General features: G+C 35.7%; 2 protein-coding genes across 3 annotated transcripts in view; both read left to right on the top strand.

The window, feature by feature from the left end:
* Positions 1 to 1,392, top strand: part of Cpb2 (carboxypeptidase B2) — a 56,503-nt gene extending 55,111 nt beyond the window's left edge. The window contains exon 11 of the mRNA XM_013141224.3: positions 964 to 1,392. Within this exon, the coding sequence (XP_012996678.1) occupies positions 964 to 1,148 (185 nt within the window). The 3' untranslated portion in view covers positions 1,149 to 1,392. The remainder of the gene's footprint in view (positions 1 to 963) is intronic.
* A 481-nt stretch (positions 1,393 to 1,873) lies between these two features.
* Zc3h13 (zinc finger CCCH-type containing 13) overlaps positions 1,874 to 20,422 on the top strand; it is a 76,962-nt gene continuing 58,413 nt past the window's right edge. Inside the window, exons 1-4 of one of the 2 annotated variants that reach the window (XM_063232761.1) lie at positions 1,874 to 2,244; positions 11,257 to 11,382; positions 11,701 to 11,810; positions 13,746 to 13,857. In XM_063232761.1, the coding sequence (XP_063088831.1) occupies positions 11,266 to 11,382; positions 11,701 to 11,810; positions 13,746 to 13,857 (339 nt within the window). In that variant the 5' untranslated portion in view covers positions 1,874 to 2,244; positions 11,257 to 11,265. The remainder of the gene's footprint in view (positions 2,245 to 11,256; positions 11,383 to 11,700; positions 11,811 to 13,745; positions 13,858 to 20,422) is intronic. The other variant, XM_003477477.5, reaches the window with a different exon arrangement.

The following is a 20,422-nucleotide window of genomic DNA, read 5'->3' as shown; positions in this document are numbered from 1 at the left end:
AGTCAAATATCAAAGTATAAAAACCTTGACATTAAACTAAGTTGAAAACTAAATATTTAATGAGAAACTTTCTCCACATATTACACAGGGTTAATAACATTCATACTTTTATAAACAATCTGTAAAAGGAGTAATGTGGAAAGGTGAGCAAGGATAATTGCTACAAAATATAAGATGGATAATAATATAACAAGATGTACAGCTCACATTTTGCTGTTATTGATCATTTGGATATTACCGTCTCATCAACAAAATTGCCAGGATGCAAAATTTTCATCAATGGTTCAGGAGGCAGATGAAGATATATTCACACCCTGCTAGTGTAAAACGTGTAACTCATTCACAATTATTTTGAACTATATTTGGGAATGTGTATCAAACTGTAAAAAGCACACAATTAAAAAGTACATAGACTAGCAAAGGGACTTGTAGGAAAGAATATTCTAAAGGAACGAATATTTATAAACAAGGTGCTCATTGTAAGCTTTATATTAAGTTGGAACAAATTTAAATGGGCCCAAATAAATTATTTAAACCAATTATATCTAGCTTTATAATGTAGGGGCATGAGATTATAGAAAATGATGATGTACATTTGAACTCTATTGTATTTATAAATGTTACAGTGATTATGTTTAGAAATGTTACTATATGTATAAAAGTGAATAGTTACTTTATGCAGGAATGTAGTAAAAAATTAAGTAAATGCATGCACTGAAAAAAAATACTGCACTAAAACACTGGTGTTCATCACTCCTTGGTAAGATTATGGTAGAGTTATGGGTAAGGTTTGTTTCCTTCCTTAACCTGATGGCTGTCAATGTCGTTTCTACAAGAAACTCAGGTAGTTTAATAATCAGAAAAAAGCAAAGCTATTTTCATTTTTTTTAAACAAAAACTCATTTCGTGAATTAATTTGAAACATCTATTTTTCAAAAAGTAATTTCTTTCTTCTTATTTTAGACCTAGCCCCTGGAGGTTCCGATGACTGGATCTATGATTTGGGGATCAAGTACTCATTTACAATTGAACTTCGAGACACAGGCAGATTCGGATTCTTGCTGCCGGAACGTTATATCAAACCTACTTGTACAGAAGCTCTTGCCGCAGTCTCTAAAATAGCGTGGCATGTCATCCGGAACGTTTGACTTCTCACTCTGCTTCCGTACTTTTACACGTTTTAGAGATCAAATCGTACTAGTTTCTAAGTTTGATCAGTATAGTTTTGATAAAAGGTTTTTCCATTCCTTACTTTTGTCAAAGAACACAATATATGCTCCTTTGAAATCCAGACAAAGGTTCACGTGTATGTTCACTATTTTCATTTTTAAGAGGCTAGATGTTAATTTCTGTTGTTTTACTATCTCATAATAAACAGATCCATGGACTTCATCGGATCTAATCAACAGAAAGAAAGGTGGTCAGGAAGGAATACCATACAGTCAAGTTTCCTGGTCGTTTCAATAAACTTCTGAGTGTGCCTCTAAAACCGCCACCGCGCATTCAGCCTGCTCTCGTCGCAGGCGCAGGAACCCGTGCGGGAGCCGCCTCTGCCCCCACCTCAGCCACTCAATAAACACTGTGGACCAATGAAAAGAATGGCTGTAATTACTTTCCATAACACACACGGTACTTCGAGCACCGGTTCGCCGTAACACGTTATGTAATAAAAGAGGACATAACTTCTCTTGTAATAGAAACCCAGCGTCCCCAGCTCCAGCCCGCTCTCCCAGGGTCTCCCACCGCACAGCCTGCCGAGCTCCAGCGCCAGCAAGCGCAGAGCCCGACGGGGCGAACGTCACGCCGGAGCGAACGTCACGCCGGGGGCGGGCCGTGGGGGCGGGGCCTGCGCGCTGACGATTAATCCGACGGCCGGAAGCTGCCTGCGTCCACACAGGCCTCCACAAGCCTCTGGTTTCCGGCGGCGCTTTGAGGCGATCCGCCTAGCGGCCTGGTAGTGTTTTCGTTTCCGTTTCTCACTTTTCAGTCTCTTGGTTCTACTTTTTCCTACGTCCGGATCTCGCTTGACTCTAGCTAAGTGGCGGGCGACTACCGCTTCGCAGACGCCCCGGAGCCCTTCGCTCGCAGAGGCCTGTTCCCGGGAACCGCGCGTGCACCTCCCTCAGCTTGTCGTCGTCCTCCCGGGTCCGGGCGCGGGGACAGACTGCAGCCTCCCCCGTTCCTCGGAACGGAGGGAGCGGTGACACCTCGGAACTGCGCTTGCGAAGGGAACTTGGGGAGGAGGTAAGCAGTCATTCGGTCAGTGTGGGTATCGGAGGAAAGGTGTCGGCGATCCCGAAAGGGAAGGCCTGGGTTTTGGGTCCTTCATCATCATCACTTCGGGTTTTGAGCGCTGCTTGAGCTTCCGTACGCTTAACTCTACAATACTCCCCATGCCCGGGCCTTGTTTCTTGCTCTGGTTGCAATTCCGGCTCTCGGTTAAGGGGAACAGGTCTACTCAGACAAAAGGTTGTTTGTGCTTCCCTCCTAGTTGATGTACGTATTCTCATTTGTATGCGATAGAAGATCCGAGAACCGCACGATATTCTCATTTGTGTGCGACAGAAGGGTGTACTGTATGGGCTTAGATTTGGAGTCTCTTTTTACTCGTCTCTTATCTGTTAGAGTTAAAAAGGATCTTGTATTTGATTGTATTTGGTCTTATTTCTCGAGAGTGATAACGATTTAAGTCCTGGGAGGTGTGAAGGGCTACTTTTTTTTCGCATTCCCGCGGTACTTATTTTGTCAGTTGTCTTGTCAGAAGCTGGAGAAGAATAAAAGGAAAGAGTCCAGAATTGGCAGTTTATTCCTAGCCAGATTAGCATAATTTATGTGGCTGGAAAGTAATCCAGAGTTGATGATACAATAAATTCTTGATTGTAGGTGATAGTGTCCTAAACTGTTTGGTTACTTTAGGAGGCTTTTAGATAATTTGAACCACTTTAAACATTGGAGGCATGTGCAGTCGCTTCAGGTTTTTGATTTTTGAGAAAGTCATTTGAAAAGTTTAAAAAAGGTCTTCACACAGTTTCCAAGTTTGAGGTACTGTTGCAATAAATCCAAGTCAGTGGGTAGTATATTCCATATACGTGAGAGTAGGTAAGCGAATCTGGTTCTGTGATACTTGACGTTACTAAGTATAATAAACAAAATGAAAGATAACAAGAGATGGAGGGGAGAAGGATAGGAAAAGGTGATTAAACAAAGGAATTGGGATGTGTTATGTAGGTGTACTGACTTCCACCCGAGAGATGTAAATATTATCTATTGCGGGCTGGGGATTTAGCTCAGCGGCATAAGCACCTGCCTTGCAAGCAGGCGGTCGTGAGTTCGATCCCCGGTACCGATAAAAATTAAAAAATTAAAAACAAAACAAAACTGGAAACATTATCTACTGCAAATATTTACTAATACAAACATTTGATATTATTGGTTTTAGTACCTCGACAGTAGTTTGAAGAGTTTTATGACCACGATATATACATTGTGAAATAATTTCCAGTTTCTTAAATATGTAGATTTTATAATAAGACTGTTTCAACAAAAAAAACTAAGAAAATTGATGCAAACATGTAGCAAGTTGTGTCCAAAAATAGTACTCTGAAACTTAAGACTTTCACTGTGCATCTGGTATGATCTGGTTTCATCAGAATATGATTTACCTTACAGTCACACAATATAAATGCTGTCTAAATAGTGGATGCTGTACTGTTTATGGAATAATGAGTGAAAAGTTTTTGCATATTATAGACACTTTTTTTTAGAATGTATTTTATCTGAGGCTTGTTGAGTCCATGGATGCATATGGAGGACCCAAGTATGCCTCTTACTGGATTCCTGATTATTGGTGATTTAAAATGAACACTGATTTTATGTTTTGAGATATATAAACATTGCTCATTTTCATATATGTAATATAAATTTTAAAATACTTAAATCTAGTAAGTGGATGTAATTTAAACTTCAGTACATTAAAATTTCAGTGAGACGCCAATGTGGATTTATATTGCATAAAACATTCGCATTTATGTATAACAGATTGTTTAATTTGTACTTATTTGGTATATTGATTTTTGGTTGGTGTTAATTTTCCCCACTTTTCGCCCCCCTCAGTCTTATACAAAGATGGAGCTCTTTTACCACATATTTATAAGCAGTTGAAAGATTAAATGGTATAGAAATATATAATACAGGTGTATTTTTAGGGTCTTTGTGTCTTCCGATAGTTTTATGTGTTGTACTTGTGTTTGTTACATAATAGCTGCCAACATGTCAGCTTAGTTCTGTCAGTTCCATTTGGAATTCAGTTTAGAATTGTTTTATTCTTAAATTTACAGGTTAGTAATCTATAAGTTTGCTTTGCAGAGTTCTTAAACTCTGTATCAAATAAATTTAGCTATATTTTCTTTTTAGGAGTATGAAATAGAAGACAGGTGTGGTGGCACACACCCGTAATCCTATCACTCAGGAGGATAGTGAGTTCAAAGCCAAGCTGAACTACACAGCAAGACCCTGTTTCAAAAAACCAAACACTAAAAAAATTTTTTAAAAGAATATGAAGTGTGAAGAGACATTATTTTTAATGTAACTCTTTTAGATATTCAAGATATAGGGATTTGTTCTGTTACTGTACTTGGAATATTTACATAGTTTTAACTGCTTAATTGTTAGACTATTACCTAATACACTGCTGCTTAACATGATTTATGCTGCTGGTAGCTGAGATTTTGGAAAGATAATAGTAATAGGTTGAAATGAATGTATCAAAACTGATACAGTTTGAGCATCCCTAGTCTGAAAATATAAAATCTGAAGTACTTCAAAAATAAAAACTTTTAAGTGCCAAGATTGCATCACTAATGCAAAATTCTACCCCATGTGATGAGTTGTTCACCAACCTCATGAAATGCAGGTACCCTAAAAATACTGTATAAAAGTACCTTCAGGCTATGTGTATGAAGTGTATTTAAAACATGAATGAATTTTGAATTTAAACTTAGATCCCATCCCCGAGATATCTAGTTATACATGTATTTTTTTAAAAATATTTGAAAATTCAAATCCAAAATACTCTGGTCTAAAGCTTTTTTTTTTTTTTTTTTTGTCTTTTTGAGACGGGGTCTCGTTATGCAGTTCAGGCCGGCCTTGAGCTCACTTTGTAGCCCAGGCTGGTCTCAAACTTGCAATGATCCTCCTGCCTGTCTCCCGAGTGCTGGGATTACAGGCGTGAGCCACCATGCCCGGCTAAGCATTTTGAAAGAGATTCTAATTTATGTATATTTTATAACCAAGATTTTAATAATTAGGTATCAGCAGTAATTACTTACTGAGAAAGAGGCCCTTCTGTGTTTCTCTCAGCCATGTTTATGGTGTGAACCCCTGAGCTCATTGTGATATTTCCTGGAGCAAGGGAGCATTTCCCATTTTTAAGATTCTTTTTATATCTCAATAGACTCAAAGTGTCCTAGACTTTAATTTCTTTTTTGTTCTAAAACATTATAAGAATTCCAGATAATTATTTACTATGCAAGTTAAGAGGTAAAAGGAAAATAAATGAAAAAGATTTCAATCTAATGTTAGCTGGCTTTGATAATACCCATGATTGGAAAAGTCATGATGACGTCATGGATGGAAGCATGATGGCTGCTTACACCAGAGCAACAACAGAAGAAAACCTTACAAAAAGAGTAAACTAAATTAGTAAGTTACTACTGTGACCTCAATTTATCACCTCATCGATAAAAAAGTCGTTAGCATTTACATTTTTATCTTATTTTATTGTTTCTAACATATATTTTGAAGTGTTTGGGTCTCATTGAAGCCCACTGATGCAAGTTGAGAAATTTGTTTCCTCTTTTCGTGAAGTGTGCGTTTTTATTTTGTTGTGGTATTGATCTTCCTTAAAATGTGGTCCAGATTTGTAAACAGGATTGAAAAATTCTAGTAGTCAGATTAGTTGGCTACATAGTTTTAATAAAAATACGAAAAGAAAACCTTTAACTGGCATATTGCTGATTATGTATATATTGTAGACAAATGAGATTTTAAAAGTTATGGGTCGTATTTTGTACAAGCATACTTGTAGTATTTTTATTTACAAACTGGTGAATGTCTCAGTACTGATATTTGAGTAACTTTATTGTTGACTAATAAAAGTTCCTAGATGAATTTGTATTGGTCAGCTCTTTGTTACTACAGTGAAATATCTGAAATAGGCTCCTAAGGAAAAGAAAGTTTATTTTAGTTGTGGAGTTCAACATTGGGCCCATCACTTTGGGGTTCTTTTGAGGGTAACAACATAGCACATGTAAGAACAAACTACTCAGACCACAAACCAGGAAACAGAGAGAGGAAAAAACTGGGGTCCGAAGGTCATTCTTGTAACCGAAGGACCTCCCACTGGGCATTACCTGTTAAAGATCCACAGCTCCTCCTAGTGCTGCCACCCTGGGGACCAAGCCTTTCCATAATGAACCTTTTGAGGGTCATTGATCCAAATCTTTACAGACATCGGGCCAGTTAGAAACCTGTAATTCCTATCCCCACACCACCTAGTACCAAGATGTGGTATGCCACAGTCTGACATTGTTGGATTATAAGGAAAAAGGAGAGTCACCTTGGCTTTGTTGCATTTATTTAATAAGTTAAATGACTTAGTAATAGATAGGCATAAAATTTCTGGGAAAATCACAGTGTAGGTCAGTCTTTAGTAGTTCTTGATGTCACCACTAAAAGCAGTTTGCCTGTGTAGAAAGCAGCTTGGCAAGAATACGAGAGGGAGGAGTGATTTGTAAACCTGTAGTCTTCACTACAGTGTCCTTGACGTGATAGTCTAAACTCTTTAGAATCTTCAAAGCTTGTGTGAAGATCTAGGATTAGAGTAAAATTGTGACCCACTAGCAGTGGGTCAGAGAATAATACTGATCTAAACAAAGGCAGAAAAAAACAAACAAAATTAATTCCCAGATCCATCAGAAAAACAGGAAAAATGATAAATGGCCAGTCTTTCAGACATAATCATAAATAGTTCATTGTCGCATGGTCCCAACTGTAACCTGCTACCTTTGATTTTGTTGTTGTTGTTGTTATTTTGATTTTTGAGAGGAGGCTCTTGTAAGGAACATTGCCAGGCAGAGACCAGCAGAGAACACCAGTCTATATAAAGGCAATATGGTGTGGAATCTATTGTGCTTGGGTACAGGCGGAGGGCAAAAAGGACATCTGTAGGGAACAAAAAGAAGTGGGATTTTCTTATAGGTCTTAAAAGAATGCAAAGGGACATTAGGTGGGAAGATCTTAGTAAGCATCAGTGGTCAAGAGTTCTCTAAATGACCAGTGCCTGCATGGCCCGGGATTTAGCTCAGTGGCATAAGTACCAAAAAAAAAAGCTTTTGGGCGGGGGGTTTAGCTCAGCAGTGTAAGTGCCTGCTTGGCAAATGTGAGGTCATCAGTTCAATCCCCAGTACTAAAAAAAAAAAACAAAAAAAAAAAACAACCAAACAAAAAACTTATAAACGACCAGTGCCTCAGTGGGCAAAGTCTTCATCTGGTATAAATGTATAGATGTTTTCAGATATCCTTGGAAGATTCTATGCTCTGTCTCATTTCTTCTTTATGACATACAGTCAAGTGTTTGCCAAGGGCAGCACTCATTCTGGGGTTGTAGTTTTTACTGAGAACAGTTGTGACTGGTGAAAAACAGGTTGGGTGCTGAAATGTACCACCTGAGTCAAGCCTAACCAAGTATGTTTAGGAAAGTCAAGGTAAATTGAGAGTAAGAGTGTTGGAAACAGAACTAATCCATTTCTGTTGATAATGGAGAAAAAATGTAAAGGTAGGGCTAATTACTTTGAGGCATTGTAGGGATGCGATAGACTGCTTATGAAGAAAAACATTTTCATCAGGTTCTATATAAATAGCTTACAAGGAAATTTTGAACCCATTCAATTTTAAATTTATTAAGAAATTTTTAGAAAATTGTTTGAACACAAGCTTATATATCACATGGTTTCTCTTATAAGAAACACAAAATATAAACAAAGACTAAAATAAAAGATAAGTAGTAGGAAATAGGGAGATGGATCTTTATTATAGGGGATAGGGACCAAGAGATGGAGGGAAGAGGATATAAAGGAACTTCAAGGATTTTCTCATTTTCTATATATTTCTTTATATGGACTTTTGTTTGTTTTTGTTTCTTGAGACAGGATGTTGTGTAACCCAGGGTGGTATCAAATTCTGTGATCCGCTTGTCTCTGGTTTCTGAGTGATTGAGGTTACAGGCATATGCTACCAATTCTATGCAGATATAAATTGTAAGTTGCTGGATATTTTTCTTAGCCAAAACTATAAATTTTCTATATCTTTTAGACCTTTTGTCTTAGTTATTATTTTACTGCTGAGACAAAATACCCAGTACCCAAAGTTAAGAGGAAAGGTTAATTTGGTGACAGTTCATACAGGTTTCTATCCATAGTTATCTGGCTCCAAGGCAGGGAGTGGCATGGCAGAGGATAATGAGCTTATGGCAAAGCAGAGCAGGCAAAAGACAGCAAGCAGCAAGTGAGCAAGCAACAATGACTCTCTTTCTGTCCCTTATATTCCACCTAGGCTACCTGGCCTTTGGGTAGGTAGCACTGATATTCAGGTTGAGGTACCCTTAATCCTATCTGGAACTATACCAAGCCATTTGGGAGACTGATTTAGTAATCACACACCCTGATCCCAGCATCACACACTAGATCCAGCCACCGCTGAAAACCCCACCTATGACTACATGAGCCTTTGGGGGAACATCTAGACACAAGCCATAAAAGTCTTTATTCTTAGTAAGTCAAAAAGAGCATATACAATTATACCAAGTTTTCTTTAGTTTGTTCACATTTAGCTGAGAATGAGTTCAACAAAAATTAAAGATAATAAGAATGATACTAATATGTAACTATATTGGCTATAGTTCTCAACTTGAAGAACAGTTGATGCATGATTTTATGTTGCAGCAAATTCTTACTGTTTATGTGACACTGGGCTAAGTTTTTAAATTTCTAATTAATGTTATTTTCTAAGTCTTTTGAATCCCTAAAAAGTAGTTGCTGTTGTATTAAAACAATAGTTACACCTTATGTTAAAGAGTAAGGACTATAAAGATTGTAAGCTACCATATTTTATCAGTTATATTTTTTTTCTTGATTTGTCATCATGTTTGTCAGATGTTCTCATTTGTTTACAAAATACAACCTGGAGGATGTAGGTTTTCTTTCTTTCTTTCTTTCTTTCTTTCTTTCTTTCTTTCTTTCTTTCTTTCTTTCTTTCTTCTCCTTGTGGTACTGAAGAACAAACCCAGATCTCAGTGCATGCAAGGCAAGAACTCTACCACTGAGCCATATTCCCAGCCCATTGGAGAATGTATTTTAACCAAACATTATTTTGAATTTTTATTACTGGTTGTTTTGGTGTAGTACTTTCAGGATTTAATGTTCTCTCGAGTGATATACCTTTCCTTTTTTTTTGGTACGAGAATCGAACTCACAACCTCATGCTTGTTAGGCAGGTGCTTATGCCGCTGAGCTAAATCCCCAGCCCTGATATTACCTTTACTTTGAGACCTTGTTTAAAGAATATTTGTGATCTTTATTAAGATTACTTCCAAGCCAGGTAAGATAGTGCAGACCTGTAATCCCAGCTAGTTGGGAGGCTGAGGCAGGAAGATCAAGTTAAAGGTCACCTAGGGGAATTTAGTGAGACCCTGAAATAGCTAGGGTTGTAGCTCAGTGCCGGGCACATAAGAGATGCTGGATTTAAGCCTCAGGAGAAAGACTAATTCTTTACCACATGGAACTTTGAGGGTTTTTTTAGCTGCCATGCTTCCTTCTAGTAACTTCGGACAGCTATTAAGGTTTAAAGTGTGGTACAGTTTTGTTCTTTATGCCTGTTCTATTTCAGCAGTTCTTACCCACTTCTTACAGCAGTGGTTCGCACACACTTTTCACACTGTGTAGCCGTACATACAGTTATTTCTTGGTCTAGAACTTAATAATTTTCTAAAATACATACTAGCCATTATTTGTTATTTTCATTTCTAATTAGATCGATTATATGTGATATTAACTTTTCTCTTTTTCTTTTTTGTACTGAGGATCAAACTCACGACCTCATTCTTGCCAGGCAGGTGCTTGTGCGGCTGAGCTAAACCCCCGGCCCAAGATTAACTTTCTATTACAGTTTTTGTTTTTTATTTTTTCTTTTCTTTTGAGACAGGCCTTACTGTGCAGTTTAGGCTGGTGTTCAGCTTGCAGTGATCTACTGCCTCAGCCTTCTGAGTACTGGGATTACAGGCATTTGCCACCACCCTTGGCTAAAAATATTTTCTTTCTTTTCTTGTTGGTAAACTAACCTACACATTACTTATAACACCTTTGACTTTTATGTATGTCAATGTAGGATAGATTACAAAACTCGTTGATTTTTTTTTTCTAGTTCTATAGCTTGCCCTATTTTAGAAAAAAGTCATTTTATCAAGCTTGAGGGACTTTTGTTGTTTTACTGGAAAAGGGTATCTTTAATCAGGCTGCTTTCTTTGACTTGAAGAGAAAGAAAATATTTAGTGCTCTTTTTCTTCCATGCTGATTTTTGAGGCTAAACTGCTGTCACTTATACAGTAAAAAACATAGGTAATACACTGAGCCCAGCACGTGGTGCTTGCCTATAATCCCAATACTCAAGAGACCGAGCTGGAAAGATTGCTCTGAGTTCAAGGCCAGCCTGCTTGGTATAGCAAGACCTTGTTTCAAAAAGCAAAAACGAAACATAGTTACTATTGCCAGTAGAAATTTCATGTGATTTTTACTTTGCTGTTTTCTCTGCTACATCTTTTTCAGGTAACTATGTTACCCCCAAACGGGTAACATTTTTTCCTTAAATGATGGGATTACTGAATTTTGAAATAATTTTTATAAGTAAGTTGTTAAACATTTTGCATGTTTTTTTTCTGAGATTGATTGCACTGTAAAAAGTGATCCTGTTGAGTAGAATCATATTTGTTCACACTGCAGAAGAGGGTACAGAGTTCAAAGCTGTTACAAATTTACTAATAAGGCACATTGTATAAGATACTTTATTTTTGTTTATGTGTCAGTCTTTTCTCCTCTTCCTTGGGGAGAACAGTGTTACCTGCAGCTTTATCTATTGGTAAGTTACGGGTTTAGTTATTTAAACTAAAGAATTTCACTATTTTTCTTTTTTGTTTTTTTGTTAAAGTACTACAAAATGTCAAAAATTAGGAGAAAAGTCACAGTGGAAAATACCAAGACCATATCTGATAGCACATCTCGAAGACCCAGTGTATTTGAGAGGCTTGGACCCAGCACTGGCAGTACAACAGAGGTGAGTTGTCACCCATGGATCACACATTTCTTTTAAAATCCTGTTACCATAAGCAGCAATCTGCATAATAAAGGTGAACAAGTTGTTTCAGATGAGAACTTTGGTTTAGTAAATTTTGTTAAATGTATTTTATGAAAGAGTAAAAAAAAATGGTGGTAGGGTTTATAGTTATTTTGATGTTTTTTATTATCAAAGAAGTAATATATTGCGGGTTAACTGGAGTTTTGCCAGCATATTTCCTAATTTTGTCCCACTAGCAAGTCTTTTTTTTTTTCTAAGAAATAAAATCAAACTTACACAGTAATGTCTGTCTCTTAGACGCAGTGCCGTAACTGGCTGAAGACTGGCAACTGCCTCTATGGAAACACATGCAGATTTGTACATGGCCCTTCACCTCGTGGAAAAGGTTACAGCAGCAGCTACAGAAGGTAAACTGAGAACTTTTAGCTGCTCACATGCTATTAGAAGATGGCTTTTGCTGTTTATGTACTATGAATATCTGAATACAACTAGATTTTCTTTTGGTAGCAGTCTTGCTACCAAAGTCAAAGATCCACAAGCCCTTTAGGTTGTTATTTTCAGGATTGCTAAAAAGTTAGCTTTAAAATTAATGTATTTGTTTCATATGTTTTGACAGTGGATTTTTTGTAATATATGAATGGCTTACTTTTCCCTATAATTGTGTATTAAAACTGCAGAATTCCATGATATTAGAATTCAGTGAGATTTGACTATTGTAAGCTCTTAAAATATTAAAATTTAAATAGGGTATCATTTAAAGCTTTTAATGTTATAAATTCAAATTTTATACAAGCCTGGTTGGTTAAAATGCATGTGGCAAATTTTGCATCACTGTGTTATTATAAATAAAATATATATGTATGGACATACTTCCTATTTAGAACATAAGTTCGGCTAAATTGAACTTGCTTAAAGGTGACCTTTTTTTTCTTTTGATTTCCTCATGATGATTTTGTATTGGTCTTTGGAGCATGTCACAAAAACAATATAAACTCACTAGTGGACAAATAATTTACCTACTTCTAAAGGTGGTTGGTTATGCTGATTGCTTAGCCTCCAGCAACAATATAAGAACTGAACATTAACAAATCGAAAATTTTCTTTGAGTGAATTTGTGTGTAGACCTCAAAGTTTATTAGAATTTAAAATTCAGATCTTTATTATTAGCTAACTTCTTGTTCCCTTAAAGAATACACATTTTAACTTTTTGTGGTGCCAGATACTCTTTACTTGTGTTTAGGATATCATCTGTCATCTTTTTATTTTAAAGATAGTAAAATCCAACAAAACAAAACAGAATGAAGTCAATCAAAACAAAGCAGCAAAATTGGTACAGAACTTCAAAGCAGGATACTAGGAAAACAACAATAGCTACCATAGTGTATCTTGTTGTCTTCACAATAGTTGTCCATTCCATCAGGTATAGCAAAAACAAAACAGAATAAAATCAGACAAAACAATGAATAAAGCAAAGCAATCAGAACAAAGCAAAACAGTGGGAACATTATTGGATTTCAAAAACAAGATAGAAGGAAATCTCCCATATTTGCTGTGTGGCATACTGTAATCCTCCCAAAAGATGTTCAGACCACTGACCCCAGGACTGCAAAATCAACCAAATAATACAAGCATTTAGTTACTTTATGTGCCTTAGTTGCTATCAACTCACCCTATCCTCTGAACCAGAGGGTTGCTTGGGAGAGGGGTGTTGATTCTCTGCCCATGCTTAAAGAAGTCACCCAGCTTGTGTGGCTTACCAGAAAAGCTGGCTGGTTGGCTTCCTGTTGGATCTTCCCAGTCCTAGCATGGTGTATTTTCAGGGTATGCTTCATGTGTCATCTTATTATGTATGTTTGATTACCTGTAAGTACACATATAAACACATTTGGAGAAATTATTTCAATAATTTCAATTTTTGTATATATATGAATGCTACTTTTTTTTCACATTTTTAATATATACTTTAATTCATCTGAAAATTTCTGTTTACTAACTCAAAATTTTTATGTAAGAGTTTCGAGGGAAATGGACAGAGAACTTTGTCTTAAATGAATAAAAGTAATGTTTTTACTATACTTAGCATAAAGAGTTTGCCGTTACAATTTTGCTGTTTTGTGTGTTATTTCCATTTGCTAAATTCTTTGGTATAGAGAGAAAACCTGTAAATATTGCTCATATTTTTACATATTATATTGAAGATGAAGTGAGTTTTGAGAAATTTAGGGGCAAAGCATAGTTAGTTGAAGTTTATGAAGTTTTCCTATAAATATATTCTTGTGAGATGTTATATAAATAGAGACTTTTGTTTTGTTTTGTACTTTATGTTGTATTTTGATTCAAAGGTCACCAGAAAGACCTACAGGGGATCTCAGAGAAAGAATGAAGAACAAACGCCAGGATGTGGATGGTGAGCCCCAGAAACGAAATACAGAGGAATCATCTTCACCCGTTAGAGTAAGGAATGAATTCCCTAAAACTAGTTAAATTTCAGTAGTGATTTGTTCTTAGGTTGAATTTTAAGTATGTTATATGCTGAGTGTGTGGTAAATACACACTGAGGTGCTATAGTATCCTATGATGAAAGGGACTGATAGACAGTGCTTAAGCTGAATTTATAGGTTTTCTATGCTATAGTAGGGATCATGAGTATCTCAGTATACTCTTTAAATTTTCAGAATTTAGCTATCCATCATACTTTACTTCCGGTAAAGATTGAAGTGACTTGCAATAGAACACTTAGGCACTAAAACAGTGAAAGCAAAGCATTGGAAACAATAACTGAATTAGAAAACTTAGGTTAAAGACAGCAGTAGACATAGCAGCACAAAATTTAGCTGTGAATTTGTTGACAATAAAATAAAAAGATACACAATTTATGATGAAATGCACTGAACAAAAGAAAAGAAATGTTTGTTAGGAGTGGAAATCATTCCTAGACCTTTGTTTTTCCCAAAAAATTTATCATACTTACATGCTGTGTTTGAGATTTATTGAGATAGTTCATATACCATACACTGTATTCATTTAAATTGTACACATCACTGTTTTCTTTAGGATATTGGCAGTCACACAGCTGTCAACACAATCGTTTTTGTTACTTCATAAAGAAACGCATCCTTTTGGGGAGGCACTGTTGTGTTTTCCTATTGACCACCAGATGTAGGCAACTACTAAACCCCTTTCTCTTTGTTAGATTTGCTTATGTTAGACATTTCACATAAATGGAATAATGTAATATGTGACCTTTTGTGATGAGCTTCCTTTCGTTCTTTGTTTTTGCTAAATAACGTTACATTGTATGGATAGATCATAATTTATTGGTTCATTCTTCAGTTGATGAATATTTGGACTGTTACCTCTCTTGCCTCTTATGTATAATGCAGCTGTAAACATTTATGTATAACAGTTTGTGTGGACCTACATTGTTATTTCTCTTGGGTTTGTATTGAGTAGAATTGCTGAATCATGTTGTAACTGTATAACTGTATGTTTAACCTCTTGAGGGCCTACTAGACTCATTTATTAAGGGGCTATACCGTTTTACATTCTTGATAGCAGAATATAAGACTTCTAGTTTCTCCACATCCTTACACTTACTGTTAACTTTTTGATTTTAACCATCCTTAGAAGCATGAAATGATAATGTACAGTAATTGTAGTTTTGATTTGCATTTCTCAGATAGCTAATGCTATAGACCACCTTTTCATATAATAATGACTATTTGAACACGAACATCTTTGGGGATCTTTTGCCCACAGTATTGAGTTGTCTTTATTACTGAGTTTTAAGAGTTCTTGGGGCTGGGGGTTTAGCTCAGTGGCGTAAGCACCTGCCTTGCAAGCAGGCAGTCATGAGTTCGATCCCTGGTACCGATAAAAATGAAAAAGACCAAAAAAAAAGAGTTCTTTAAAATTTAGGTGCATGTCCCCCACTATTTATATGACTTGCACATATTTTCTGTCATTCAGTACTTTGATATTCTTTTGTCCCCTCCTCTCTCCTCTACTGTTCTGACCTTTCTTATCCTTTCCTTTTCAAGAAGAGGCTTTGTTTTGTTACCCAGCTGGCCCTGAAGTCCAGGGCATAAGTGATCCTCCTGCTTCAGCCTCCTGAGTAGTTGAGACTAATGGAATTTGTCATCAAACTCAACTATCTTCACATTCTTGATCCCTAAAGCACATGTTTTTAATATGATGAAATCCAATTTACCTATATTTTTATTATTGCTGTGGTTCTGGTATCATTTAAAAAACTTTTCTAATCCAAACTCACAAAGATCTGTATGTTTCCTTAAAAAAATTTTATAGTTTCAGATATTAACGTCAGATACATTTTGAGCTAATTTTTATTTATGGCAGAAGTCTAAATTTCATTACTTGTAGATATCCAGTTGTCCCATATTAGTCTTTCAGTGTAAGTCTTTGAATTGTATATATAGTAGTGTCTTTGTAATTTAAGCTATGTGGAAACTTCTGTAAATTTTTTTTTCAGTGCTAGGGCTTGAACCCAAGTCCTTATACATTCAAAGCACCTGCTTTGCATATACATGAAATGCATTGGGAGTAGGACTGCTGTCTAAACATGAATTTTTTTTAATGTTTTAAGGTATATGAAACCCAAGGGTAATTTTACAAGTACTTCTTTGTGCACCTTTGTTTACACTGACTGTCACACAAGATCAGGTGTGGAATTTCTCACATGTAGTATGTTGGTGCTTAAAAAAATTTCTGATTTTGAAGCATTTCAAATTTCAGATTTTTATAATAGTGATACTCAACCTGTAGCAACCTTTTGTTTATGGTATCAACTATAGGTGATTTCCTTTGTCTTCTTTTACTAATAAGTTATTTTTTAGGATAGTTTTAGGTTCTTAGCAAAATTGAGTTGAAGGTACAGAGATCTGCCATGTGCCCTGTCTTCCACACACATACAACTCTTCCACTTACTAATATCTCATTCGGCAGTGATGAATTTATAGTGACAAGTGAGCCTTTGTTGGCAAATCATTATTGTACAAAGTCTATACTAGAGTTTTGCCATTCAGTTTATTTATCCATTTGCTTACTGAAGGACATGTTGGTTACTTTCAGGTTTTGACAGTTATGAACAAGGCTACAATAGATATTTTATTGGCAGGATTTCTTTGAGGATGTAATTTTCAACTCTTATGTAAATACCAAGTATTGTTACTGGATTGCATGAGAAGAGTATTTTTAGTTTTGTAGAAATTCTGCCAAGCCTTTCCAAACTGGCTGTGTCATTTTGCATCCCTTCTGTCACTGAATATGTTCTTACTACTCCACAGCTAACTGCATTTGGTGTTGTGAGTGAGTCGAGTTTAGGCTATTCAGTTAGGTGTGTAGTGGTATCTCTTGTTGTTTTGTGTGTTATTTTCTTAATAACATTTTGATGAACATCTTTTCTTTCATATGTGTATCTGTATTTTTTTTGGCAAAGTATGTATTTAGGTCTTTGACACACTGTCCATTTAGAGTTAGTTTTTGTGAAGGATATGAAGTCTGCACCTATGTCCATTAAGAGTTAATTTTGGGGACAGATATAAGGTCTGTACCTAGATTCTTTTTTTTTTTTTTTTATGTTTTGATGTCCAGTGTTCTAGCTTCATTTGTAGAAAGACTGTTCTTTGTCCATTTGATTTGTCTTTGTTCTCATGTCAAAGATCAGTTGACTATGTCCATGTGAATATATTTCAGCTCCCTATGCTATTTCTCTGATATATTTGTCATTATTTCCACTGCTACTAGGTTGTCTTGATCATTCTAGCTTTGTAGAAGTCGTGAGGTAGTGTGTTTTCTGACTTGGATCTTTAGAATTTCATTGTCTATTGTGGGTCTCCTTTAAAATCAGCATGCTGGGATTAAAGTGAAGATAGAATTTAATGTGCAAAACAATTTGGGAAGAATTTGCATCTTACGTAGTCTTCCTGTCTCTGGTAAGATCAATTTTGGATATCGTGTGTTGAAGTATATTGGTAAATTAGTGCATAGAAGATGGGAAAACAATTGAAAGGTGTGAAAATCGTGAAATATGGGTGCTTGTTAAGCATAAACATATTGGGTACCTTTGGCTTTTAGTATGGCTTTCTTCTTCTTCCCCATAAGTCCAGAGATTAGTAGAAATCCTGGAGCAGTATAGGCAAGAATTGTTTAATAATTAAAACTTTAAAGAAATGAGAGTGAAGGGTTTGATAGTTGAATGTTGTCGGCATAGACTTTGGGAGCTAAATTTATCCTGCCAAATTGTTCTAGTAGAGGACTTCCATACCTACATAAATATGAAAAAATTTTCTACAAGAGGTTGGATTATATTTCAATACTGACTCAACTTGCGTTATCCTCTGTATTTCCTTTTTACATCAGATTCTTTTTAATGCCTCCTTACTAATTAAAATGAAATTCATACTGAACGTAATCTGCACACACACATATAATGATCATGATACATGAATATAAAGTACAAACAAAAGTAAGTTATAAGTCCATAATCAGTTGAACATGATGTTGTATGCCTGCAATCTTGGCACTTTTGAGAGGATGAGGCAGGAGGATCACAAATTCCAGCCCAGCCTGGGAACATAGACTTCGTGAGACACTACCTCAAAATGAAAGTAATCCAAAGTGGGTGGGGCTGAGGATATAGCTCAGTATAAAGGCACTGGGTTCAATCACCAATAACAAAACAAAACAGAAGTTCACAGTTATTTATTGTATTTCTGAAATCCAAGAACCCTGAGATCAAACATTATCTTTTAAGTATTGACTTATTTGGCAGCAAATCTTGATCTGGAAATGATCTGATTACAGTCTTTACCAAGTTGGTAAATTACTATATTGGTACAAAAAAGTTATGTTTAATTGCAGGTGGCTGCTGATGCAATAGTACTGTGGGGTACTTACTGAACTTTGAGGTTTAAAAAGTTCTGAAATATCTGATCTCATGGTTTATGGCTAAAATACTGTGGTTCTTTAATGCATACTTTAACATGTACATATAGTATAATAGAAAAATAATATAAATGTTTAAATTTTAAAAATGCATTATACTAAAAGGCTAATCCTCCTGAGAACTCCCTGCTCCTTCATCGCATCTACACCATCATTTTGCTAGTTTTTATGGCAGTTCTAGTTTTTTGTGAATATCTTTAATTGCACTGTTGTGGCTGCTTTATTGCACTGGATTTATTCAAAATATTTACTTTTCATGATCATTTTGACTTTGGAAAGCAGCCAGAAATTACATAATGCCACATCCAGTGAATAATGTGTATGAAGGTACACTGTAACGTTTTTACAAGTTTGCCTTTTCATTGGAAGGCACTCAGCAGCAACATTTGTAGTATTTTTGAGCATACTAAAGACACTCCTGAAAGAGGACTTACGCAGCTCCTTCAGAAAGTGATAAGTATGTTCAAAGTGTGGGTATTACTTTCAGGAGCATTAATGACCATCTGTCTTTTTCTGTAATTTTTTTAGTTAAGCACACACCATATGTTTTGATCAGCCCTTGTAAGTTCCAAGATGACTAATATTAGAATTGCTGTGGTTTATATCTAATTGTCCCCCAAGAACTTTAGGCACTCATAGGTGGGGTTTTGAAAGAAGATGGATAATGAGTGCTATGGCTGACTTGCTGTTAGGAGGTAGGGTCTATAAGAAGTGGGTCATTGGGGCATGTCCTCGAAACGGATGTCTGCCCTGTTTCCTCCCTTGTCTCTCTGCTTCCTGCCTACCATGGTGTCAGCAGCTTTCCTCAATCTAGGCACTTCCACCATTTCTTCCTGCCTTGGAAACACTATGTACTACTAGTATGCATTATTACAATGCCTACTATGCACTAAAATTAAGGGCCAAAATAAACCTCACCTTTAAGTTGTGGTTTTCATTATTTTGTTTCAGTGATGAGTAAAATGAGTAAAATAAGAATACATAATGAGGGCTGGGGATTTAGCTCAGGCATAAGCACCTGCCTGGCAAGCACAAGGCCAAGAGTTTGATCCCTGGTACCAAAAGGAAAAAAATATAAAAATATATATATAATGAAATAGAAGATTATATTTCTAATTAATGCTTTTGGATTTAAGAGATATAAGATGAAAACCCATTCTATTCAAGAAATATAGGACTGTGATATACCATATGTGACAAAAAAGCCAGAGCCTATCATTTGAATATAGAGAAAAGAGAAATAATTGTATTGACATATGAATAACATGCCTAAACAATAAGATTGTTGAAGAAGAAAAAATGAAATATATTCTTTTTAAAAAGCTAGACCTTCCTAATGTTATTAAAATAATAGATTATGTTTGAAGTGAGATGACAAAGTATTACAAAAAACATTAATCTTTGTTTGGTATTGCAGATTATTTTGTCTCGTGTAGCAGTGGCACTGCTGCTCCGAAATCCTTTTCACTTAAACTTGTAGTTGTATACTATGTGATACTTCAGCCAGAAAACACAGTATTTCATTCAAATATTTGTAGATAACTTCCTATAAAATATTTATGGTATGAGCACATACTAATATATATTCAAAAGTTTTATGAGATATATGATAGCTCTTCAATTTCCATTTTTCTTTGATAGTATTTAAGTATTTGATAGTATTGTGAATGAGGCTGGGGCTATAGCTCAGTGGCACATTGCCTGCCTGGCAAGTACAAGGTCCTGAGTTCAATTCGCAGTACCAAAACAAACAAATAATTAGTTAATTAAAAATTTCTAAAAATCAAATTGTAAACAAAAGTGAGAATTTCACTGTGACGGAAAGGTAACAGTTATATGACACTGTTTACTTGATTTTCTCACCATCTAATAAAATGTGGTTTCAAATCATATATAACAGTATTCAAATGAATTTTATAAGATGAGTAATTATTGTCCTGTTTTGAATATATAGAACATGGCTTACCTTTGAATAAAGTGTAAATCTTGTTTTTTTAAATTACATTATTTAGGACTAATTGGTAAAGTGTCTTTTTTATTAAATGAGGTTAAA

Source organism: Cavia porcellus, unplaced genomic scaffold (assembly GCF_034190915.1).
Source record: "Cavia porcellus strain 051 isolate PalLab524CR breed Dunkin Hartley unplaced genomic scaffold, mCavPor4.1 scaffold_21, whole genome shotgun sequence".
Classification (NCBI taxonomy): domain Eukaryota; kingdom Metazoa; phylum Chordata; class Mammalia; order Rodentia; family Caviidae; genus Cavia; species Cavia porcellus.
Note: the sequence above shows the minus strand (reverse complement) of the source record. Positions and strands in the feature narration are given on the sequence as shown.